This window comes from Apodemus sylvaticus, chromosome 8 (genome assembly GCF_947179515.1).
Source record: "Apodemus sylvaticus chromosome 8, mApoSyl1.1, whole genome shotgun sequence".
Classification (NCBI taxonomy): Eukaryota; Metazoa; Chordata; class Mammalia; order Rodentia; family Muridae; genus Apodemus; species Apodemus sylvaticus.
In genome coordinates this window covers 66758477-66784679 of record NC_067479.1, presented here as the reverse complement: position 1 = coordinate 66784679, position 26203 = coordinate 66758477, and the positions used below count along the sequence as shown (strand labels likewise).

Below are 26203 nucleotides of genomic sequence, written 5' to 3'. Positions count from 1 at the left end.
CATACCCAACATCACTTCTAATGCATAAACATTTAACTTCCATCATGGAGAGTTAAATGAAGCCATAGCACATGACAACACCTGTCTCCTTATATGGGAGAGTGCTGAGTCCCAGATCCTCAGGTGAGCCCCTCTTCCCTGACCTGCCTATGCATAGTGAAGCTGGCAAGGAGGGCGTCTTGTGGGTCTGGGGAGTAAACCATTTTGCCCCCTGGAATTAGAAACTCAACCACATATGAATACAGAAACTTCATAAATTGTGATAAAGTGAAAGCCGTATTATATATATAGCTGTGATATAATTGGATGGGATGGCCTAAACTACAATAGGGAATAAACAGAAATTTAAAAAAAAAAAGAAAAACCTCCCATCTGTAGGCTCTTTCTTATATGCAAATAGATGATTTATTTGGAATACAACCAGTTCTCAGAATGCAGGGTGCCGAAATGTTGGCTTCTGGTGCCTGACTTTACCAGTGCCCTACAGTAATACTGAAATGACAGGAAGATGAGAGCGCCTTTGGGGAGGCTCATAGACTTGCCCTGCAGGAGTACACATCATTCTGTGGGTCCCACGCTGGAATGGATGGCGGTGTGTTTGAGGTGAAGGCGTGTACTGGATGCTGTGAGGTACTTAGAATTTTAGCTCTACCTGCATGCGTTTGAGCTGCATGACTCCTTGTTCCCACCGGCATCACAGCTTGCTGTCAAAAGCTGAGTCATTTGATATTCAGTGGCACGGAATAGGCATCTGTACTATTTACTAAGAAATGGAAAGCCGTGAAAAGCCGAAATACGATGCGTGCATTTGCACTCAGCTTCCTGCAGGAAGGGGTGCAGAAGGTGTTGAGTCTGTTCCTGCTTCCTGAGTTCAACCCCGTCACGAGGTATGCCTTGACAGGCAAAGGAATTAATTTGCACATTCACAAATCGGCATACAAATCATTAGCTTTGATCAATAAATTGATTACTGCTACTACTTAAAATGAAAGGCCTGGGTGTAGTAGCTCCTATCTGTAATCCCAGCGCTTGGGAGGCTGAGGCCTAAGGATTCTTGGGAGTTTGAAGCCAGCCTAAACTACATACTGAGTTCCAGGGGCAGTGCACGATACACGGTTAAGCCTTGTCTTTAAAATAAAAAGTGACTGAATACTGTTATTAGCTTAGTAATTATCAGCATTTTAAAAGTCATTTGCAGAACAACATGCTATTGCTGTCACAACATAAACAGACCTGTTTATAGCATAATTGAGACATAGTACCACCAATGGATATAACCTTCAGTTTTATGGTTGAAAATAAATGTCAGTAATTTCAATACTTACCTCTCTGAGACAGTTTTCATATCTCTCTCTCTCTCTCTCTCTCTCTCTCTCCCCCTCCCTCCATATGTGTGTGTTTCTGTCTGTCTGTCTATACCTATCTGTTATCTATCAATCATCTATATCTATTTTTCTATCATCTGTCAGCCTATATCTATCATCTATCTAACATCTGTCTTCCCTATTTTGATGTTTTTGAAACAGCATCTAGTATATAGCCTAGGCTGGTCTAGAACTTGTCATTAACCCAGACTGGCCCCAAACTCAAGATCCTCCTGGATCAGCTTCTTAAATGTTAAGATTACCTTGAGCTTTTACACCTGATGCAGTATTTCTTGGTCCCAGTAGCATTGGTAGCCACCACCGGTATGAAACATCCTTGGGGACATGGGACAGCTCCCACAGAAACACTAGGTGACCTCAGACTGATATATCTGATATATGCAGAACTAATAGTGCTACTCATCTTCAGTCTGTTGGTCATTCATCTGCTGGATGATGAAGACAGTGAAATCAGACTTGATTTTTTTCCTTTAAAGAACTTTTCAAAGTCTTCAGAGATACCTGGAGAAAGCAGAGAAGGAGCAGAATGCCAGAGCAGGTGGTAAGCAGAAGGACCAATTGAACTATACACACGGTGCTGGGGACCAGAGAAAGGGCCCCTGTGTTAGAGATGGAGGAAGAGTTACTTAAGAGCCTCCTTACTTGAGTTAATGAAGTCAAGGCAAAACACATGCCTACGGGACAGGCAAAGAGAACTGCCTCTAGGTGTTGCAGAGAGACTCCAAGTCAGGATCATGTGTATTCAGTTGGCAAGGTTGGCAGATATGCAGCTGATCCCTATGCTGGAGGGGAGAAGGAGCAGTCACTCGAACCCACAACCTGACAGAATCTGGGACATAAGGGGGCAGGGCCAAAGCAAAGGCAGATGCCACTCCCAGAGGTACTGGGGTCTCCTTCCTCCCACTCTCAGATCACCTCCCACACTTGCTTTCCACTGACCAGTCCCATCAGATGCCTTTAGTCATGGTAGCTAGGAATTGTGATCCCCTGCAGTGGACAGAGGCAACACCCGTCCACAGGAGAGAGAATCCAAGAACAGAAGAGGACCTGCAGTGGGGCCAGCCTGTGAGCTAGAGGAGTAGCCCCGGGGTGGAGAGCTGGCCATGCTTGCACAAGGCCCTCAGTTTCCCTTGTTGTAGTTGTTTGTTTTAGGAAGCACCACAGAGCCTATACAGAATGGAGCCTTGCTGGAGTGAGGTCTGGGGATCTGCAGCCAGTGACACGGCATTTCAGTGACAGTTCCATTTGCAGATCAGGAAGTACACTGGTGACAGAAATGAAGGATGGGTGGGGGTGATCTGGACTACAAGATGGGAGGGAGCCATGAGCAGATTTGTCCAGGAGGAAGGCGCTGCAGGCTAGGGATACGGTAGTGTGCTACTCCACACCCCTGGAGGACCCATGAGCCAGGCAGTGATGATCTCTGAGGGTTGGTGACCACAGACACCAGGGGGAGAAGGACTGAGATAGTCTCTAGGTTCTGGCAGATAGGTGACAGTGCTGGACTAACTCCAAACCCACTCACTGTAATGTTAATCACTGCTGATTGCACATCCCCGCTCCACATTGAACAGTCAGACTGTTCCTGGTGAATGACTGAGACCTCAGCTCGTGCTGAACCTAAAATGTAGAATGCTTTCGTTGGCATGCGTACCCACTACCACGGTAAGCGTTCATCTTTTCATTGAGTTGCTGGCATCTCTCCCTTTGTGCTTCGGGACTGTTATTAAGTGAAACAAGGATTACTTGAACTCCCCACTGAGTGCCACAGACAAGTACTCTGAGATGACTGCTGAGTGACCAGTAGAAGAGACTGTAGTGGGTGTGGCGTGGGAAAGCCAGACAGAACGACAATTTTTATCTTAGCCAGGACAGGAAAGGATGGTGTAAAATGCAGAAAAAGACCTATGAGTTGCCTACTTTTGGATCATTCCTTTTAACAATTTTTGAGTTATTTGTCTGAACATAGCTGGAACCATCGAAACAAAAGGGGATGGGTGGCTATTGCACGGCAGTCCCCAGCCTCACTGATTTTCCTACCAGCATTGGACGTGATCCGAGGGAGTGTCCGTAGCCCGGTAAAGCTGTTCCACACTTTTACTCCTTTAACATTTCTGGTTCTAATTGAAATTTGTTGCTCACAGCTGTTTTTAGAGATTTCTCATTACAAGTGGGGAGAAATATTCCACTGTGAAGTTCATTCACCCCAGAGTCCAGCTTGTGGGCAACTGGATTTCACAATATTCCCATCTCAAATTCTTTCGTGTAGTTCCCTTCATAAGCATCTCTGGCAGGGGTCCCGTGATTTATAAGGCTGGCCACGAAGCCAGTGATTGAATTGCGGCCCTTGTTAGTTAATGGGGGTCAAAGCATCGGTTCTAAATAATGCAACTTGGTGTGTTACTCAGAGATTCTGGGAAGGCTTTTGTTCCTTCCTGTGATTTTCACTTTCCACTCTGAAGTTGTAAACAGCAGTGGCCTTGTTTGGCTCGTGAACAAACAGTACGTCGTTAGTTTTCTAAACCTGTTCAGATGGAGTCTGAATCTAAATTTAAATGTTTTTAAAGTAAATGCTTACCAGTGTAATAAAAATATAAGCATCTTCAACCTAGAAAAATAGGGGCAAGTAGTGCCTCAAGTGCTACTTGGGTGCCTGAGGCAGGAGGATTGCTGTTCAAATACAAACTTAGTGAGACCCTGTCTCAAAGTAAGAGTAATAAGACAGATAACAACGAAACTGTATCATTGAAGGAAAGGGTCGTGATATAGCTCAGTGGAGGTGTCTGTCTAACGTGTCTGAAGCCTCTAAATTTAATCACCAGTTAAAGGAAAATACAGGAGGATGTCACGATCTGTCACCTAAATAAAGATACAGTCAGGAAAACGGATACAGTCTTGTATCAAGATAATAATCTTGAATAAGCCTAAGTGTGCAATCTCTTGGTTCTCAGACTTTAACAGCCCGTAGATTTGTTCACATTCCCACAGCATCAATATGCTTTGGTAATACACGTGGTAAGGCTCCAGCCGCTCAGAAGCACACGAAGTGGTACAGAAGGAATTCCTAGACAAAGGGACTGTTGCTATTCTGTCTAAGCTCCAGCCCACACTTACCTGGCAACAGCTAGGTGTGCCCCGCCCCATAGACCTGGCCCACTATAAAAGGGGCTACTTGCCCCTTCCCCTCCTCTCATTGCTCTCTCTCACCACACTCTCACCTCTCTGCCCCTCTTGGGCTCTCCTCCCCTCTCCCCTCTCTCCATGTGGTCATGGCCGGCCTCCACTTATCTACTCTCTCCTCACTCTCTCTCTGCCTTTCTCTACTTCCGCTATACCATTAACTTCCATCCTCTGCCCTGAATAAATTCTATTCTATACCATGTCTGTGTGCGGGTGGTCCCTCGGGGGAAGAGGTGCCTGGGCATGGGCCTGCCTAAGCACCCCCTCCCCACACATCGCCGTGCCACATTCCCTAAACCCCTCTCTCTCTTTTTAAGCCCCCTTCATTGGTGCATTGGCCGGGAACAAACCCATCAGGGACCCCTGCAGCTGGTCTTGAAGAATGATTAGGTTTTATACTCAGGATATGTAGACATCCTGCCCTATTTCCCATGATTCTCAGCACTCATTGCATCAGACCACCCCTCCAATGGCACTGTCCTGCTTGCCGTACCCAGTGTGTTAATGACCCCCCCCCCCAGCTTATGCCTGAGAGTTGAGCCGTCTTCACCTTCACTCACCTTCCCCCAGGGAGGAGTTCCCAGCCTCCCTTTCCTCAAGCCAACTTCCTCTCACCATCCTGAACTCCTCATGGGGCCTGGCATGCTGCTTGCAGCCTCTGGGAGATCATGACATCGGGAGCTGATTGATAGTCACCTCTTACTTATTTCATAGATGGCACGAAGCACAGGTAGCTGAGATGGCTTACTGGGGATTGTGTGACAGTAGTAGGTTTAGCATCTATTTAGCATCTAGGCATAGCCCCATGTCTTCTAAGGACATTTTCTTTTCTTTCTTTCTTTTTTAATGTTTTTTATTGGATATTTTCTTTATTTACATTTCAAATGTTACCCCCTTTCCCAGTTTCCCCTCCCAGAAACCCCCTATCCCATCCTCCCTCCCCCTGCTTCTATGAGGGTGTTCCTCCACCCACCCCACTCCTACCTCCCCACCCTTGATTTCCCTACACTGGGGCATCTATTGAGCCTCCATAGAACCCAGGACCTCTCCTCCCATTGATGTCTGACAAGGCCATCCTCTGTTACATATGCAGCTGGAGCCATGTATACTCCTTGGTTGACGGTTTAGTCCCTGGGAACTCTGGGGGCGTCTGGTTGGTTGATATTGTTCCTATGGAGTTGCAAACCCCTTCAGCTCCTTCAGTCCTTTCTCTAACTCCTCCACTGGGGACCCCATGCTCAGTCCAATGGTTGACTGCGAGCATTCACCTCTGTATTTGCAAGGCTCTGGCAGGGCCTCTCAGGAGACAGCCATATCAGGCTCCTTTCAGCAAGCATTTCTTGGCATCCATAATAGTGTTGGGGTTTGGTGACTGTACCTGGGATGAATCCCCAGGTGGGACAGTCTCTGGGTGGCCTTTCCTTCAGTCTCTGCTCCGCACTTTGTCCCCATATTTGCTCCCGTGAGTATTTTGTTCCCCTTTCTAAGGACGGAAGCACCCACACTTTGGTCTCCTTCTTGAGCTCCTGTGGTCTGTGACTTGTATCTTGGGTATTCTGAGCATTTGGCCTAATATCCACTCATCAGCGAGTGCACTCCATGTGTGTTCTTTTGTGGTTGGGTTCAAGGAGCATTTTCAAATGTCACAACATGCTTCCTTGTGTCCCTCGAGCCTCCAGAGTCCCCTTAACACAGGCTTTGTCCTGGGCTACAAAGGTCTTGTGGTGCCCTCTGCTGGTGTCACTAACTTCAGCTTTGCTCTAAGGCGGGAATCCTGCCTTCCCCTGTGTGACTGTCACAAGTCCTCAAAGACCGTTACTACAACTTCACCTGCGTTCACAACTGACCGCAGGTGAAGTTGTTGCCTGTGAACTGGACTTGGATACTTCACGCTGCGGCTCATTTTAGGAGTCCAAGGTGTATGAAGCAGGCACACTCCCACATTGCCGAGGACAGACAGGCAGCCTCTTGGTCCCTTTCACCTCTCAGGCAGAATCAAGACTCAGCTCATATGGCTTTATTCAAATGCACCCCACGGCCCCTCCCCACCCCCATGCCTCTCACTTCTGTCTTCTCCATTAGATTTGTGCACCGCAGAGGGCACAGTAGACCATCCGTCTTCCTATTAGTAAAGTGCTGACAGGCTAAGTCAGTAGAGACTCCCACATCCTGGGTGGCATCAGTCCTTTATCTGCTTTTCCTTGGCTCTCCCTGACAATCCTTCCTCACTGGGCATGTTACAGGGACCAAAGGGGAAAGAAAGGGTGTGCAGGAGCAGGTAGAGCAGACTGCTCCTGCACATAGATCCAGTCCAGCTTGAAAAACGGTAAGCCAAATAAAATGGAACATTAGGTTCTCTCTACAGTTTCCTCTTCCTGCCTTGACTGATTCTTGGAAGTAAAAGCCTTGACTAGTATCTAAAAACAGCTGGGATCTGATTTCTCCAGGTCAGGGGGTGCTGGAATTGGAGTCAGGTGCCTGGGGTGCAGATCCTAGCTGTGTCTCTGTCTCTAGACATTGGTTTAATGCACCATTCAGAGGGGACCAGCAGCAGGACCTCCAGACAAAGGCGCTCGCCTGCCCGTGTGGCCATGAAGTTGTCTGTATCTACCCTGGACTGTAGTCAACAGCCTAGAAATGATGGAAGCATTGTCTGTCCGATGGCCTTTTGTGGTCTCGTAATCTGAAACTCAGTTATTAGTGTGTGTATTGGGAATAGAAGGGCCATGACATTTAAGCCATCCTGTGAAGGCCGAGAAAGGCCGAGCCGGGCCTGACTGGTGGGAAAGGTTAAAGACACAGTGTTCTCGCTTTTGGGGAGTCAGTAGTGCTGCGGGGAGGGGGGGGGGCTTGGGCGAGGGCAGGAGGAATGGGCATTGGTGTGCATAGAGGCTTGCTTGTAAGACAAGAGGACAGAGGGTATTTTAGTCATATGCCCGTGTCTTGAGTTTCTGACAGCCCCATGTGTTTCCTCACATCACTCTGTGGACAGGTAGAACTTTCTGGATATCTTCTGCACACTGCCTTTCCTCCAGCTTCTCGGGCTTGGTGTGTTAGGGCCTGAGTCCCTGTGATGCTGTAAGGCTCTCTCACGGCTTTCCTCAGACACCTGGCCTCAGTCAGAACTCCCAGGAGTCCACTAACCGAGCCCCTGCTCATACAGGCTGGTGTTTCAGCGGGCATGTTTGGAGGTCCCTGTGGGGTTGATGTTTGATAATAAAATATCCCTTCCGTTCACACAAAGAACAAGGTCTTACCATTGCGTTCTGGCTTCTAGGAATTTCAGGATTTCTCTGTCGTGTTAAGTGTGCATCCTTAGCTGTTTTTTTCGTTTCTCCTTTTAGGAATATATAGTTGTATGCCTTCTGTCCTTGCTTTGTTGAGAAGTAAATTTCAGAGTAATTCTTAATGAATCAGCCTTGTCCTGGAGCTTGCAGCTTTTCTTCTATTAGCAGATGTTAGTTTGAACGATCAGCCTCTATAGAGGCGCCTCCTTGGGGACAATGGTTAATGCCGGCTTTGTTTTGTGTGGCAGGCAGTAGCTGTGACTACGGATCCAGATGCACACAGCAGATGTGGAAGGCAGGCAGCTGCCCTTGGAGATGAAGGTCCGGAGCCGGGACCCCCGGTTACCAGTGTGAATGGGGGATTGAACCAGGCTGCCCACCCCACGAACATGACAACAGCCCAGGATGGCCACGGGCAAGGAGCCGCAGCCACTTGTTCAGCTTCCAACCCGAAGGCCCCTAAAATGGTGACATCCTCAGCATGTCAGAATGGAGGCTGCAAAAGCAGCCCCGGCAGTGATCCGGAAGCCGGGGAAGCCCGCCTCAGCCCTTCCAAGCTGGTCCGTCTCTTCTCTGGTAGTCGGAAGAGGATGAATTCGAATTCTGAGAGGCCTCGCTCGGTGGTCCTTGTGGGGAATTCCTCCACATGGAATGCCTTGGCCTCCTTCCGTAAAATGGGCTCTTTTAAAAGACTAAAATCTTCTGTCCTTCAAGGAATTCAGAACCGGGAGGGGGCAGAAGTTTCCAAGGAGGAGGCGACAGGAGACCCAGGAAGGGCTGCTCCCAATGGCACCATTGGCATCCTTGGAAAGGGCCCGGGCAGGTGTACATCCTTGGGCCCTCTAGGAGATGGCGCGGGGTCGGACTGCTCAGACCCTGAGGACACAGAGGACGCCTTCCAGAGGAGCACGCACCGTTCACGCAGCATCCGCAGGGCCTACGGCCTGGGCCGCATCAGCCTGCTGGACCTGGGGCGGCAGCCAGTGCCCGAGCCCGCTGTGTGTGAGATCCAAGTGCGCGACCCTGAGCCCAGCAGGGCTGTGCCTCTGCCGCGCAGAAGCAAGAGCATCGACAGCTTGAGCGTCCTCAAGAGCTCCTTCAAGCGCAAGTCTGCATCCAACCTCACGGAACTGCAGGGTGACAGGCAGGTTCCCTCCAGGACCCTGAGCGGCTTCTTCACAGACCCGGAGAAGCCGGGTAGCTCAGAGAGGAGAGCCAGACGCTGGAGGAGCCCCATCCGGGCCAAGGACTTCGACCGAGTCCTAAGACTGGTGAGCAGTGTCAAGGATGCGGCCTGGAAGAGGGAGGCCCCCAGGAGTGCAGCCCCTAGCCCCGGTCCCGATCTGGGGGATTCGAACCCAGTACTTGCACCTCAAAGCAAGCTACATGATGACTACTCACGGCGTACCAGCAGCAGCGTGGAGCCAGATGCCAGGCGTGGTGGTTCTTTGTCCTCACCCTGTGCCCCTGCACCATGCACTGCTGCGCCCTACACAGCTCCAGAACCCCACCTTGATGTGGATACTGCAGTCTTCCCCCTAGAAACTAAGAGTGCTCAGCCACTGGGAAACGATGGACCTCATGCCAGCAGTCCCTCGACAACCCCCACAGACCCTGAAGGGTTGAGTCAAGCCTCCAGGGAGGCGCATACTGGCAGCCAGCATCCCTTTGACCCTATACAGATGCCCACTCCTCTGAGGCCCACCACACCCAAGCCGCAAAGCCCTCAGAGCCCAGGGAGTACTAAGTGCCCCAGTACTCTGAGTGTGCTGTCCCTCAGTTCAGCGGACAGTGAAGAACGGACCGAGGATGCCGGGCACAGGCAGCCAGGATCCGTGTCCCTCCAGGACACTGTCCTCGCCACCGCTGGTGATATGGGGGGAGAAAGCGGTGACAGCTCTTTTCCTGCGAATCTTGACAGAGCCACCAATCCAGAAGAGAGGAAGGAAGAGGTAAGGGTCTGGGCAGAGTCCCTCTGGTGGGTGCCAGTGTGGGAGGAGTAGTATGGCCATTCACCCAGATAGTTTCAGAGGCTGCTGGTTCTGTCTGTGCTAACTGGTCGTGTTAAGTTTTAACGGAGATGGAAGTTATTGGCTTAGTTTTCCTGGGTCTGGATGTACCTCCTGCCAGGTGTTTACTTGGTGTATGCAAGGTTCCAGGTTAGCCCTCCAGCACCACACCCCCAGCACCACCCCACCCCAAAAGGTAATTTTTATCTCACTTAAAATTTAATTGCTAAAAAATAAGATCCCTGGATGTAGTGTTTGCCACACCATTCATGGAAAAGATATTTATTGAGTATCTACTATGTGCTGCTAGGTCCTGGGAATTAATGTGACCACTAGGGTTTCTCAGAGTTTTCACATTTTGAAAGAATTTTATTACCCGTGTATCATCCGTGTATTTTAAGTGGTTGCTGTTACCCTTCCCAACAGAGTCCTTGTAAATACAGTTCTTTGTGTTAGAGAACATTACATGCCTTGAGTCTTTTATTTCCTGGGGATGAATTAGAACTGTGCTGCTCAGTACCTGTCAAGCCCAGGATGATGCCTCTTCAAAGAGATTTTAATGATGGCCATTGTACTTATTTTTAGGGCAGAGCTCCAAGCAGCTCGAGGCTCGAATCAGCGCATAGCTGTCAGAGCTGTAAGAGCAGAGCTCCTTTCACATCCTGCCAAGCAGCCAGACAGTGTCGCTCCGCTGTGCAAGTCTCACTCCATAAGAACATTCAGTACCACCACCTTACATAGCTAAAAGTCAGAAGTGTGTGCATGTTCTAAATGCTCTCTGCATAAATGTCTAGGCCTTGTTACAGCTGTGAATTGGTGCTTGCAGGAGATTACTCCTTAGCAAATGTTCCCTCCCACTCAGCCCTGGAGCGGGCCAGCGGATAAACGATTGCACAGCTGGGTTTGCAAGCAGAGGCCAGGGCCGCCTGTGGCCTTGCTGATATAAATTTACTGAGATGGTGCTCTGTAGCACAGGCTGCCCCACACTCCAGAGTGCTGTGATAATTGTTGTGTGCCACACTTCCATGGCTGGCAAATATCTCTTTTTGACCTTTGCTATCCAGAGACATCTAGGTCACAGGGCCTTCTGGAAAGGACTGAGAATAGAATTGCTACAGATTGCTTTATGGAGATCCAAACCAGCTGTCAGGATATGCAGTCGGCAGACATGCAGCTACAGACTCTGGGCCAGGGGCCCAGTCTGTCAGAGCTTTCTAGTATTGAAGATGATTTACTCATTTGCATTCTTTAAAAAAAAAAAAGAAGTGTAGATCCCTTGCAGGAGGCAGGCAGCCCTAGAAGCGGTTCCAACTCGGCTGACGTTTTTTTTTTTTTTTTTTTTTTGGTTTTTTTTTTTTTTTAAGTTGGCCAAAGGTTTTACTCAATTCTGAGCATGCTCCATCAGTTTCCCATCTGTAGTATAAAATGCCCAGGCCGCTGGCTGGGTGTGCTTATACACATGTGAGCTCAGTGCCTGAGAGATGGAGGCAGGAGAACTGAATTCGACACCATTCTGTTATATAGCATGGCTGTCTCAACACAGTTTTATTTTGTTGAAGGTTGTACTGCCTCAGATCAAAGACTGGGCAGTCCTTCTGGTTTGGCCCTCTGACAAGGATAGCCTATCATGGCATGAATTCAAGTCAAAGTGACAGATCATATCTCAAGATTGGAGACAGAGTTGGTAAGGTCACACAGTTCCCATCAAGGACATTCCCCAAGTGAGCTAAGGACCTTCCACTGGGCCCCCCCAAAGAGTTCCAAGCACCTTCTAGTACTTTCACCCCAGAGACTTAACTTTAGTCTTGAACTTTAAAGGACATGGGCCATCCACACTAGCCTTGGTGAGACAGTCCCTCTGCAGACACTCTGCCCTGCCCCCACGCTTGATGCCCCAGTACTCTAGTAAAGGATCTTTATAAGTCTCCCAGGTTCTGTATGTTAAAGGTAGGAGTCTGAGCCCGAAGAACACTTCCTTCCTGTGCTGAGTGTGGTCTCTGGGACTGTATAAACCCTGTCTCAAGGGAGAGAGACAGGAGGATCAGAAATCTCAGGTAATCATCAGATACCTGCTTAGCCATATGGAACCCTGTATCAAAGTAAAACAAAACACAAAATAATTTTGGTAAAATTTTTAATATCTCAACCCAAAGGAGGAAATGCTGCTGTCATTTGCAAAACATGGCCTTGTCCTGCCACCTGGTGGTGATTGTTGGTAAAGCACAGTGCTGGGTTTGCACAGGTCTGTAACCTAAGCACTTAAAATGCATAGGCAGGAGACTTTCGAGTTCAAGACACCCCTGAGCTACATAGTAAGTTCTGTCTCAGAAAGGCGCACATGCATGCGTGCACACACGCATGCACGCACGCATGCATACATGCACAGCTGCTGCTCTGTGGCAGAGTTCTTGCCTAGCACTTGCCAGGCCGTGTGTTCCATCCTTGCATTTGGATGATAAAGGCTATTTGGAATTTTTCTGTTAATAGTGTTCCTCGTTTTCTAGAAAGGTGCAGGAATCATAGTTTAGAGTATTATTACAGAATTTCCAAAAGGGGTATTGTCTTTCTACCTGTCTGCAGTATAGAGTCATTGGCTGTAAGTACTGAGCACTAGCTGTAAGCCTATCCCAGGCACTGTGGTGAATCTTTTGTAAATGCTTCTAGTTTGTTGGAACTCTGACTCTGCTCCTCAGAAGACACCAGATAGATGGGCAAGACATCAGATTGATTAGTCTGGGCAAACTAGGAAGTCTGGAACTTCTAGGGTCTCAGTTATCTCTAGAGCAGGGATACTTATGTTAAACACTGTGTCTATCTAGCTTCTTAACATTTTCAAAATTGTTACTTCAAGTATGTGTTTTGTCTGTGTATGCTTGTTTGTGTACATGTATATGTGCCAGGTATGAGAGGAAGGGGGAGAGAGCGTTAGATCCTGGAGCTGGAGTTACGGATGGTTGTGAGGTGCCATGTGGTACTAGGCATCTAACTGGGCTCCTCTGGTCCTCTGCAAGGGCAGCAAGTGCTCTTAACCACTGAGCCACCCCCATTCCCTATCCCTCAGATCTTCTTGTATGTAACACTGCAATATGGTTTTACAAGAAGCTGAGAAATTCTTCAAATAATTAGATTAGCCTCACATTAATTTTATTATAATACAGAATCTTATTCATCTTCAGCTGCCCTTGAACTCACCATAAAACCTTGAACTTCTGACCCTCCTGCCTCCACCTCCCAAGTGCTGAGCTGACAGGTGTGGACCACGGCACCTGGTTATGTAGTACCAGTGAGCTAACCATTCACACAGGGCAAACGCTCCACTGCCGCTACCTTTTAAGAGTTGAGTCCCAGCGTGTCCTTACAATGGTGTGTTCGGTTCAGGGATGACACCAAGCCCAGTCTGTTTTGAATCTACCAGGTTCAAGAGACTGACGTCTGGTAAAGCCCAGTAAGGCATACATGTGACACCGAGATGAATGTGAAAAGTATCTGGCATGGAATAAACCCCACAAAAGACACAGAGAACAGATAGACAAGAGTTGTAGTTCTCAACCACTTGAACCTGAGAAAGAGTGCTTCCTTCCTGTGCTGAGTGTGAGCTCCAGGACTGTAGAAGCCCAGTGTAGAGTCACTTGTTCTGCGGTCTTATCCCTCTCTGCCAAGGATAGAGACAAGAGAATCAGAGAGAGGGTTACAGGAATCCCGAGCTTACCTTAAACTAGGACCACACTTGATTGAAGGGAGGCGGGTTCTGGGAGGTGTCATAGCACAGACAGGTTATGTAGGTCTGTGATATTGCAAAGAACAAGGAGAAGCCTCGTTTGGTTTGATGTACAACAACCCAGGTTAAGATGCAATGGTTATGGTCGGGTCAACCACAGTCTCCGTGTCTATGCCAAGAATCTGTGTTACCTGGTGAACACCAAGGAGCCAGGAGTGGTATGTGAACAGAGAGACAAGCCAGGCTCGTCACTCTGGAGAAGACATTTAGAAGGAAAGGGACCAGAAAGAAGGCGGTGAGGTGAGGCAGCCGTGAACAGGAGCTGAAGACAGCTGAGGGAGAAGAACACCTAAGAGCTGGTCTCAGTCCCTGCCTGTGAATGCCTACTGTGTGCCGGATGGAGGGGAGGAGGTTGCTTGGTTGTTTACTACAAAGCCATCACTATCCTCAAAATGAGGATGAGGTGCCAGCTGTTACCATGGCAGCATTTGTAAAGCTAGGCTAGGAGAACTGAATTTGAGGTCAGCCTGGGCTACAAGGTGAGGCTCTTTCCTGGGATTGACCAGTCCCTTACACAGGCTGCTCTGAGGTTAGCCCAGGCTGACGGGTCCCTCCACACAGGCTGCTGTGAAGGTAAGCAAAGTATCACAGGTATTGAGCACACCTGACTTCCTGTGTCTCTCAGAGGCTTGCTTGCACATGACGATGCCAGGTCACTAAACTGCTGTGCTTCGGGAGCTGTAGATGGGCTTGCTAGCTTTTGTGCAGCTGTTTGGGTGGAGAGATGGAAGATACGGTTGGTCAATAGGCCTGGATATGATTAGGAAGGAGCTGGCTTGGAGCTGTGGATTTGGACTTCACCCTGTAGGCGTTGAGGAGCTAGGGAGAGTCTGGGCAGGTATAGCAGGGGGCGAGCCGTGAAGTCAGGGTTGGCTGGTCCAGCCTTGTAGAGGAGCTGTAGCCCTCCACAGCTCATGAGTCCTGCACTTAGGGGAGGAGGGTGTGAACTGCAAAGTCCTTTAGCATTTCCTTATGTTTCTGTGTTTCTGGGGACAGAGGATCAATGGTGCTCGGTGCCACATGGGAAGTACTTTGCATTTAGATGCCACTCAGCCTACAAGCCACAAACTTTGACCTGGGAGGCAAATGGGAGACATTCTTTGGCACTACAAGGACCCTGCTGCTAAAATAGAGTGCCCCTCCTACTCAGAGCAGTGGAGACGTCCAGCAGGGAAACAGTAATTTCGGGCCAGTTTTCAGCTTCAGTGAATGACTGCAGGGGCTTCTGCTGCTGCTGCTGCTGCTGCTGCTGCTGCTGCTGCTTCTGTGCCATCCAATGGAGGGGCAGGCGACCCTGGCACGGTGTAGGCACCTGGCAAGCCCTGAGGTGTTGCTTCTGGGAGGTTTTCATGGCTTAGACATTATGTCACAGCATTCCTACAACCAGGAAGAGAATGGTACATCTGCAGAAATGTAGCTGGGCACGTATGACACCCTGGGTCCAATCCCCAGCACCCATAAACCAGGCCTGGAGGTGCAGGCCTGTAATTCCATCACATGGGAGGTGATCTGTCGCTACATAGTGAGTTCAAGACCAGCCTGGACTATATGAGACCCCATAAAAAGGAAGGAAGGAAGGAAGGAAGGAAGGAAGGAAGGAAAGGAAGGAGGGAGGGAGGGGGGACGCCTGACTGGTGAGGACGCTAAGTAGGTGTAGGCATGTGTCATCATGCCCAACAGCCTGCCTGGGTTCTAACCCCCAGAACCCTCTGACCTCTACTCTTTGGCCATAACACTCATGTACACACACACACACACACACACGTATAAACAACAAACAAATAAATAAATAAATGTTTTTTAAAATCCATGTTTAAAAAAGAAAAGGGGAGGGGGAGAAAGAGGAAGAGATGTATTGATTCCAGAAAATCTGCTCACACTTAACTTAGCCACTCTTCGAGGGTGGGGTAGGAAGCTTACAGCTGGATGATTTTTAGGAAACGGGCAACTGCTGTGACAGCCCAGTTAAGTACTGTCCCCTTCCCCACATTTCCCAGGCCTGTTTAGTGTCTGCTCACAGCCCAGAAGGAGCACTGCTGATGGGCTTCGTGCCTCTGTGCGGTTGTAGTTCATTGCCTTAGCCGCCGTCTAACACGGCTGCTGTAGGTTTGCATAGGTTTTCTTTTCTTTTTTGTTTTGTTTTGTTTTTCAGCCAGGGCTTCACCTGGTAGCCTGAGCTGGCTAGAACTTGATATGTAGATCAGGTTGGCCTCGAACTCATAAAGATCCACCTGCCTTTGCCTTCCTAGTGCAGGGATTAAAGGCATGTCCCGCCATGCCAGACTGTGCTCTTTAAGTGAACATTTGGTGATTCTTGTAAATCTGTGGGCTAAGGGAGCTGGTTTTCGATGGCAGATTGTCCTCAGTGTTGACATGTGTCGTCCCAGGTTTCATGTTTTAGTTCTTTATTCTCTTAGCTAAATAGTAGGTAGGTCACATCTTGTTTATGCATTTGTGGTCACACTCTTGTGAGACAGATGTAAGAGGATGACTCTAAGTTCAAGGCCAGCTTGGGCTATGTTTTCTAACGTACAAATAAAACAGGCAAAAGTATTAGACTTTTGGAGAGGTGCAGAAGCAGCAGGGATTTGGAAGCAACATGCTCTGGAATGGCTGCTTCGGATGGAGGCCGAGTCCCACCATCTGCCTCGGCAGGATGGAGACCCAGCAGGCTGCTGATGTGTTTCAGTCTGAGTTTGAAGCCTAAGAACAGAGCAGAGATGTGACAACTGCTGTCAGTTCTGGGTCGATGAGCCAAACTAGCATCAGATAGGAGACTGACAACCCTGCTCGGTGAGGAGTACCCCGTTCCTGGGCTCGCTGTGGAGCAGATGGAGTCGGGCTATATCTAGTCACAGTGAGGGTGGAGCTTTTTACCTGATCCATTGACTCCCATGCTGCTTGGAAACATCCTCACAGAAACAATACTTTCTTGACTACCGGGGCACCCCCAGCCCAATCAAAGGGGCATACACTGTAAGCCATTGCAGATGACTACAGAGAATTGTTCCTCTCTGTCCTGTCTCGTTGCTAGTCATGCCTTCTGAAGTATTAAAAGCTCATGGCTCTTTTCTCCCAGTTCTGAGCACTGAGCCCAGGCCTCTGTGAATGCTAAGCAAGCACCTTCACTGAGCTCCACCCACAGCCAAGTGTCCTAGGGCTGCTGTGTTGTCTTAGGAGCCCCTCTGTGCGGCTCAGGCCACAAACCCACAGTCCTCCTGCCCTGCTTGCTGAGTGCTGGGATTACTGGTACACACCATCACATCTACCTTGGATGTGGTTTCCTTTTTTTAAGGGTGTTTGATATGTACCACAGCATGCTTGTGATGCCCAGGGACAACTCGTGGGGGGAGTCGGCTGTCTCCTTCCACTGTTTAGATCCCAGGAGGGGATTCGGGTGGTCAGGTGGGCAGCTCCTTTGTGTCAGCTTGCATTCCTGTCCTCCTAAGAGGCTTTCACCTAAGCTCCCCTTTATTTCTTCTTTGGTGTTGGGGTAGAAAAAAATCCACAGTGCAAAGGGAACTGACCCTGGCAGCGAATGCCTGTAACCCCAGCACTCCAGGCTGAGTCAAGAAGATGAGCAAACATTTTAGGACAGCCTGATTTATGCATGAAGAAAGACTCGCTCTTCAGCTTCTATCCCCACCCCAAAAAGAAAAAGAAAAGGGTTGTTTGCAGAAACATGATTAGACGTTCAGACCTTGAGTCCTTGTGAAGTGGCCCCTTATTTATATAATGGAGTCATTTTCCAACTCCGTCTCTTCAAAAGTTGTTTCCATCTGCTCTGAGAAGCCCGCTCCGTTATTCCACACAAAGACACGTTTTATGGTGATAGGTTTCATAGTGTTCTGATGGACACTTAGGGTCGGGCAGGGTGGAACTCCATGAATTTACTAACACTTCTAGGCGTGATGGCACAGGCAAGAGAAGAGGCTCATGGGAGGAGCTCTGTAACCTGGGCTACATAGTTCCAGGCCAGCCTGAGCTACACGTGAGACCCTGTTTCAGGGAGGGAAAAAAAACCTTCTAAGATTCTCTCTAAAAGCTGAAATTTGAAGAAAAGCCGGTGTGCACGTGGTTGTCAGGCTATGGGTTATGTCTAGGCTAGTTTGTGTCTGGTGAAATCAAAGAGGATTTGCCTCTTGAGAACTCCAGGGGTGAGACCTGTGGTGAGCACCTGGAGTCCCCAAACTTGGGAAGACAAGGTAGGAGGATCATTTGAGAGGAATCAAAACCACACAGCTGCTTTCCAGAGCAGATCCTCATTCCCACCTCCTAAGATGTACACGACACTTACTTATGGAGTAAATGTTTAAATCTGGTGCATGAATGCCGCATACTAATAATCATAGCGAGGTGGCATGCTGTGTCCGTTGCCCTTCCGGTGTGTTTCTTTCATTAGCTGTTTCATTTTGTGGGACAGGGTCCTTGAACTCCCGATCCTCCTGACATTTTGGAGGGAGAAGGGAAGACTCTTCGCTAGGCTGCTCAGGCTGGCCTCTGGACTCAGCCTCTGGGCTGACTGGGGCCGCTTTTGATGACTCCAGGCCCAGAGCACTGGACCCAACCTAAGAAGTATTTAATTATTCATCCTTGCATTTTCTTTTAAATTAAGTTATTTCTTTACTTTGCAGGCAAATGGACAGAATTGAGTGTTTTTAATCATTGAATGAAGTTATTAATTTTCTCCTCCTAATCTGGGGGATCGAATTAAAGGCCTATCGATCGATAGACATGGCCCTTCCCCAATATGTCCTATTAATGTTATGAGTAATAAATAGTAATAAACTTTCCAGGACATATTATTAATAAACTATTAACCATTCTTTTTTTCTTTTATTGGGTGTTTTATTTATTTACATTTCAAATATTATCCCCTTACTGTTAACCATGCTAACATTTATAAGAAAGACTAGTATTTGACTAGTAGAGAGACTAGCTTTGTCTAGCACAGGTCAGATCCTCTGCATTGAATATATAAGATAAAATAATGTTAATGGGAGCCATCGTCATAGTATTTTGACAGTTTCCTCTCAATTAGTGGCTTTTTTAAATTTGCTGCTAGAAAGTCATAATAAACCTTTACTGAAATCCTAAAATAAGAAAAGTCAATTTCAGTATTCTTTTCTAAGGGAAATTCTAGCTGCTGGCTAAGAAATGTTATAGCATGTATGTTTTTATTGCCAATTTTCTCTTTCTAAGCTTTTCTTGTGATAAGATCAGAATGGAGATTCCTTTCTGGCTGGCAGGGTGACAGATGTGCCATCTGCCTATGTCTGCTGTGGTTATCAGACAATATCAGACAGTTTTTTAGTTTTTGTTTGTTTTGGAGAGAGGGAGAGAGAGAGAGAGAGAGAGAGAGAGAGAGAGAGAGAGAGAGAGAGAGAGAGAGAGAGAGAGAGTTCTCCTGAGTAGCCCAGGTTAGCCTTGCGCTCTCCACCTTCCTGTCTCTACCTGGTGGATCATAAGTCCTACTTAAGTCTCTGCACTTGCTTTGAAGTCTGAAAAAACTGTCATTCATCTGGGATGTTAGGAGTTCTTATTTAATATCCTAGGACATATATGTAAAACTCACACAAATGCACACCAATGTGTGTTGCTCAGGCTGACTTCAAACTTCTTGTTGATCATAACAACAGACAGTTATCATCCCATGAGTCTGAGTCTGGAAACCTCAAGTTCAAAGTCACACTGTGTCAGAATCCAGTCTCTGCAAGGCTCCACCTTCTCCAGCTTCTGGCAGAAGTGGCATTTGTCAAGGCTTATTAACCCCTTGTCTGGGGAGAGAGAACTCAGCTGTTGGAACACCTGCCTAGCACTATGTAATTTCCCAAATTGGGAAGTGGAGGCAGAACTGTCAAAGCTCGAGATCATCCTCAGTCACAGGTCAAGACTGAAGCTCATTTGGCCTACATAAAACCCTGCGTCCAGGTAGATAAATCCACACCAGTCTCTATTTCATCCACGAGGAGCTTGCTTCCCTTGTGTTTATATCCAAATTTTCCTTAGCGTATAATGTCAGCTATTGGTTAAGAACTCACTTAATCTAGGGTGAGCCCATTTGAAAGTGATCACTCTGCAAAGCACACTGGCAGATACTCGGAGTGGTTGTGGTTGTGAGTCCATCTGTCTGGGGGCACTTGCCAGCTAACCCTGTGCGCAGTTACTGCTTCTGAAGAGATGCTATCACACCAGGTTCTTGTAAGCATTTGTTTTTAATCTCCAGTTAATAATTCGTAGAAATTCCTTTCACAGAAACGTTTCAAGGAAGCAGTTTATATTAGTTTGTTTACGTCTTTCATTTTGGGAGCTAAAGAAAAGAAATCCTGTATAGGAAGTAAATACTGCTCACTGACCAGGAAAACCACTTTACAAGAGTTCAGAAAAGCAAGAGTTAAAAGGGCAGTCCCCAGAGTGCAAGGTCTGTTTACAAAGGTTTATGACTTGGGTGTGACTTGGTGGTTCAAGCTTTGGGGACTTGGAGACACGTGAGTCAAACCTGCTGGATTGGACCAGGCAGAGCTCTGCTGCACTGGCTGTGCAGGGCCCTGATCACAGCTTTTAAAAGACCTGAACAACCCTGGAACAGATGGATGTGCTCAACTGCCTGCTCTTCCAGTGTGTTTGTGGGCCGCCCCTGCCCATGGCTAAGTCTCAGGTAGGTTCTCAGCCCGCAGGGAAGGATGCTTGCTGGAGTGTGTGTTTAAAGTTCTAAGAATGGGCCTGTTATAACCTCTTTATCTTCAGTCTTTGCAGTGAACCTGGACAATGTTTTAGAAGCATAAAAATTTTGCTTAAAAAAAAAAACATGTAGTCTAGAATGGTGCCCTATGAGCACAGTCCTTGTGTGGCTTGCTTGGGTCCGTCCGCAGGTAGCCAAGCCCACTTTGGCTTTGGAAGGGAGCTGTGTCTTTTGGGCTGAAGAGCAGCATTTGAATGCGAGCCCAACCTCAGGCTCCTCTGCTGAGTCTCCAAGAATGAATGTTTCAACCTCATATGATATTTTAAAACTCGATTTTGAGATCCCTAAGCCACTTTGGTACCTTTTAGAGGGTGCTGCCTCTGGCATCTTCAGGGGGACTGTGCAAACACTCAAGTCCGGTTACGGTGGATTTCACTTTTGTTGCCTGTATTCAGACAGTAGCTGGCACCGAGGCACAGCAGGAACACATACAGGGCTGCTTTGCTGGTGCCTACCTTGCCCAGCCCCGGTCACTTCCTGGTCTATTTCTTTATTTTTGGCATCAGTAAGAAAATACAAGCCATGTGTTGCATAAGCACAAAGCAGCTTCTAGCCATTAGAACCACGACTGTGCTTTATAATGTTTGTGCGTAGTTAGATTACTCTGTGCCTCTGGTTTTGTTCTGCTTCCTTCTGTGTCTCTGGACCTTTTAAAATGACATATAAGTGGATTTATGCTTACTGGGTATTTGAGTTGCTTATGTCATTCAAGTTAGTACTTTGTTTCAGTCTCCCATAATAATCCGATTTTCATAAATTCAGAAAACAATAATAATTTTGTGATTTTTCTCTTTTTCCCATGGTGATGTTAGGTAGGATAAAAACATATATCGCCTTGTGGGTGTGTCTGAGTTCATAGAAAAATTCCTCTGGTGGGTGGTGAGGATCTGAAGTAGGAGGGGAAGGAGTTGAGTGGGAATGAGTCTTTTACGAGAAAAGGCGGGTAGGAGAGTAACCCAGGAAAACAGGGCTCTGGTTCTCCCCATCCCCAGCAGTGTAGGAAAATAGGGTTGGGGTGGGTGGGGCCTTAGGACCATGGAATTTATCGGGGATACTGTTGCAGGCAGGTAAGAATGAAGAGGCTGGTTAGAGTGTCTCTACATTCCAGTATAGCGCGACTTTCTCGAAGACGCCAGTGGTATCACGAGACTTCTGTTATAGTTTAAAGCTTGGGCCTTTTGCTTGGGCAGCCTCCGAGCTAGCTCATCTGACTCACACCAACCGTCTAACCTACAACCCGCAATGTGGCTAGCGCCATCCCGTTCTCTGCTCTGCTACAGTACACAGACTGCTCTTTTCCATGTCAGCTCTTAAATCTCCCACTTCTCTGTCTTTGCCCTGTGTCCTCCTCTCTACGGAAGTTCTGCTCCCTACTTCCTGCCCAAGCTTTTGGCCTCAGTTCTTTATTATATCCAATCACTAGCGAGACAACCTCTGACTCGTTATAGATACATTACATCACCTGATCTAGGCAGGCAAGGAAGGACGAGTATTTACAAAATAGAAAGCCAAGTGGCGGGCCATGGAAATGACTATCAGAATCCTGCCAGCACTTAGCTCTCTGTCAGTACAGGATTGACAATTGAAAATACAGAGGTGCGCCTTCACACAAAGTAAGGAAAGGTCATTCCCCACTGCTGTGTTAGCACAGGTTTTCTTGGCTGATGAGCTGTACGTATTTATAGGGGCCTAGTATTTTAATTTGATACACGTATACTATATCTTTTTTTTTTTTATTTTTTATGAGTCAGGTTTCACTGTGTTACTCAGATTAGCCTTAAACTCTGGTATAATCTTAGTGAATGCTTAAACATTGCCAGACGTGAAATTAAACAAGCCTTCGTGTTAGGACGCTGTTGTTACTGTCACAAAGTTTCTCTTCCTGGGCCTCCATCATTTAGCTCCCTTCTGGCCCAGACTAGCTCACAGAGAGAGTGGGGCCAGACTGCCTCGGATTACTGTCTGGTCCCTTGGCCACCTGCCATTGACAGCTACCCACTGCCTGCTCTGCTGCCATCTCTGGCTTCCTGTGTAGTTTTTTCTGCCTATTCAGCATATCCCAGCATTTCCCCCCCCCCCCAACCTGTGGCCTCATACCCTGTTTGATTTATGTTTTTAAAAAATGAATAGAGATAAGCTAGATGGATAGCACTTGCCGGGGTCTGGGGCAGGAAGATTGCCTCAAAAGACACACACACACACACACACACACACACACACACACAGTATTGGGCTGGGTACTTGAAGTTCAGGCTTGACTCAGAGTAGCTATTGTGCCTGACATCTTCCAGTCTCTGGACCAGCCCAGTCCTTCCTGCATCCAGATTTTGGGATCTGTCAAGTAGACAGGTACCTATCTCCAGGCAGGGCAAGCCCTGGGGATGCTACTCTGACCATCTTGTAGAGTGACAGCTGACTTTACCTGATAAGGCTATCCTACCTAGCCTAACAGGCATTTCAGTCACTTGCCTGAGGTTCAGGCAGCCCCTGGCCCTCACGGGGATGGATATGGAAGTCTATGATTCCAAACTGTGCTTGTTTTCCTGATTGCTTTTGAAAAAGTATATGAGCCCGGGAGGGCCTGGTAGTCCATAACTTCTTACACAGGAATGGCAGGGGATGGGTTAGAGTTTAGAGCCACTGTGGGATCCATAGCAAAGTCCTGGCCTCCTTCCCCCTCTAAAGATGAAAAACGTATTTGAAGAATTAGAAGTGGTGGGAGTCTACCTCGGTGGTAACGCTTGCTGGAGTACTTGCTCAGTGCACAGAAGGTCCGAGGTTTGATTCCAGGACCGCTAGCAAAAAAGTGTTGCCTCTTTTAGAGTCACGGAATCTTTGCCTTCTTTAGGTGGCCCAGGCTGGCTTGAATCCACTGTCCTCTTGTCTCTGTCTCCCAAGCACTGCGATTGCTGCATGGATCACTGTGCTCAGCTCAGCTGAGGGTCACAGAAAATGGGACTGTGTGATTTATCCAGTCCGAGAGCCAAGGTTAGCCTTGGCTTGTCCAAGTCTACACAGTGTTTGTGGTCTGATAGTTCTACCCAGCTCAGGCCACTCCCGTCCGACTGTGGTTATGGGATAAGGTCCTCAAACGTTCAGCCCTCTCCGCCCTAGATATAATCTCATTGCACCTTCTTTGTGTCAGTACCGTCCACACTGAAAGAAGATGTCCATCTCGTTACATGTTTAACTTACTATACAGTCACTTCTGGCTGCTGTGGCTAACCTCCTGCTCTTAAACATATTTGGGGAACATCTACCTTAGTCATATATTCATTTTATTACTGTAGACCTACTGGCATTCTTAACGTCTCACTATAGCTCATCACTGGTCCCCCAAAGATCTCTTAAGTTGCAGAGTTAGTTCAGTCTGGAATACTCATTTAATCCTCAGTGAGTTGTGTTCTTCCTGTCCGTGGCTCTGCAGAGTGGGAGGGGCAGCAGGTGTGTGCTCCATGTCACCCCCGCCTGGATCTCTGAGCTCACTCAGCCTGTTCATTTGCAAAGGTGGTGACTGAGGATGACTGGCGGCAGGGCTCAGCCCTAGAGGAGGAGCAGAACGAGGCGCCCCGAGTCTCCCGGAGGAGGTGGGGCTCAGGCAGGCGCACCCGGCCGCGACCACTGTCTGACTATGGCCAGTTGGCCAGCAGAAGCTTGTCCATTCCTGAAGATGCCATTGCTGCAGACCCTCCAGATGAAGACCACGTGGACAAGATACACCCAGCAAGTGTGACCACCAGCAACCAGGATCCATGCGCCCCCTCAGGCTGTTCCAGGGCAAGCCGGCGAAGGAGACCTATATCTGTGATCGGAGGGGTCAGCTTCTATGGCAACAGCCAGGTAGAGGATGCGGAGAACCTCTTGGTCCAAGTAAGAGCTGGTTTCTTCAACCATGGCCAGCAGAGATGCTCAGCTCCCTGCCTCTGTCCTCCCTGCAGACTAAACTGGACTAAACTGCTTTTCCTTCTGGAGGAGGGCATGCCTCCTCACCCCTTTCTTCCTGACTCTAAAGCCTGCTTGGATCCACACTAACAGTCTGTTCTCTCGTCATCTGCTTTCTGATCTTCTTTCCTGGAGCCTCAGCTCACAGCACAGACTTGCCATTTGTCTGAAAAGCCCTGACACCTGAGCTGGGGGACATAGCCTGGCTTCATCTGTTTAACTTCCTGAGGGGAGTGATTTTCGAAAGGCAAAGTGGTCCGTTGTTAGAGTGCACGTATAGGAACAAAGTAAAGATGAAAGAGAAGGGGATGTGGGGGGTGGATGTAGCTCGGTGATAACCTTTGTTTTCATGCAGGGAGCCTTGTGTCCCTGCCATCCGTTCCCCAAAACAAAGCAGAGGAGCATGCTGGGAGAAGAAGTGATTTCTCTATCTTCTAAAATCATGCCTGTCCCCAGTGATTCATTGCTCACCATCACCCACCATTCCTAGAGTGGACCCAGGCGTGGAACATGCAGGGCGTGCGTTCCCTACCGTGGAGCAATACACCTTCCCTTGTTCTGCTCTTGGGTTGCAGGTTTGACCATAAACACCATTGGCTCCCAGCACATTTGGCAAGGATTTCTGAAGCTTAGTGAGCACCTTAAGGTTATGGAATATTCGTGTAAAGGCTCTATGCTGGAGAAAGTCAAACTTCTTTGCTTATCTGTGCCAACTAACACATAGTCATGCTCACACAGTCACAGAATAGTTTATATAATAACTTATGTGCTCAGTTTCATATTGAAAACCTGCTAGGTACTTTCTTAAATTACCTGTAAAATTCTATAGAAAGAAAAAAGAAATTCTATATTGGGCTTGGGCTGTGTGTTAAAGATTTTCCTGCCAAGCTCAGCACAATGTCCTGCTTGTAGCAAACATTCAAAAACCCTTTCTTAATTCAGTTGAGTTGAATTCTTGAAGAAAAGTTATAAGCCTGGTGTGGTGGCACATGGCTGTGACCTCAGCTCTTGGGAGAGGGAAGTTGGGGAGGTGGGATGAGGAATTTAAGTTCGTTCAGCCAAGGGAGACCAGTGTGCCTCAGAAACGAGCAAAAGACACAAGCAAAACTGAAGTTAAAGATACTACAAGGTCTTTAAGATCCATTTGTTTTAAGGTGCTCCACTTGTTGGGAAGAATTTCTAGCTAAACTAAATCAAATTATAATGTATCTAAATGCAAGACACAGTTGAGGGATAGTCTGAGGTACGGAGAACACAGTTTGTTTCTGAAGGTCAAAATAGTATTGTGTCCAGACATGAGCTTGTGCCTGTAATTCTAGAATTCAAGAGGCAGAGACAGAGAACTTGTGGGACTGAGGCCAGCCTGGTCTACAGAGTGAGACTCTGGTGTACATCCTAAAGTACAGGAGGGGAGACAGCTCATTAGTAGGGGAGACAGTTCTTACTCCTCTTATAGAGCACCCATGTGAGGCGGCTCACATCCACCTTTAACTGCAGTACCAGGGATCAGACACCCTCTTTGGGCCTCTGCAGGCTCTCTCTCTCTCTCTCTCTCTCTCTCTCTCTCTCTCTCTCTCTGTCTCTCTCTCTCTCTCACACACACACACATACACACACACACACACACACTCACACGTACTATGTAAAGTAAACAAAAAATTTAATGATTTATCTATTTTTAACTTTATATGCGTTGGTGTTTTGCCTGCATGTATGTCTGTGTGAGGGTGTCAGATCCCCTGGGACTGGAGTTACAGATAGTTGTTGAGCTGCCATGTGGGTGCTAGGATTTAAATCCAGGTCCTCTGATAGAAGAACCAGATGGCTCCTGAACCATCTCTCCAGCCCTCCAAACAAAATCTTTTTAAATAAAAGCAAAG

At 47.8% G+C, this 26203-nt stretch overlaps 1 protein-coding gene across 5 annotated transcripts in view; it reads left to right on the top strand.

Annotated features, from left to right (window-relative positions):
* The window catches only part of Spata13 (spermatogenesis associated 13), a 128633-nt gene that overhangs the window by 46735 nt on the left and 55695 nt on the right, over nucleotides 1-26203 (top strand). For 4 of the 5 annotated variants that reach the window (XM_052191270.1, XM_052191269.1, XM_052191266.1 and 1 more), the window contains 2 exons: nucleotides 8101-9804; nucleotides 23889-24251. In XM_052191270.1, coding sequence (XP_052047230.1) covers nucleotides 8242-9804; nucleotides 23889-24251 — 1926 coding nt within the window. In that variant the 5' untranslated portion in view covers nucleotides 8101-8241. The remainder of the gene's footprint in view (nucleotides 1-8100; nucleotides 9805-23888; nucleotides 24252-26203) is intronic. The other variant, XM_052191271.1, reaches the window with a different exon arrangement.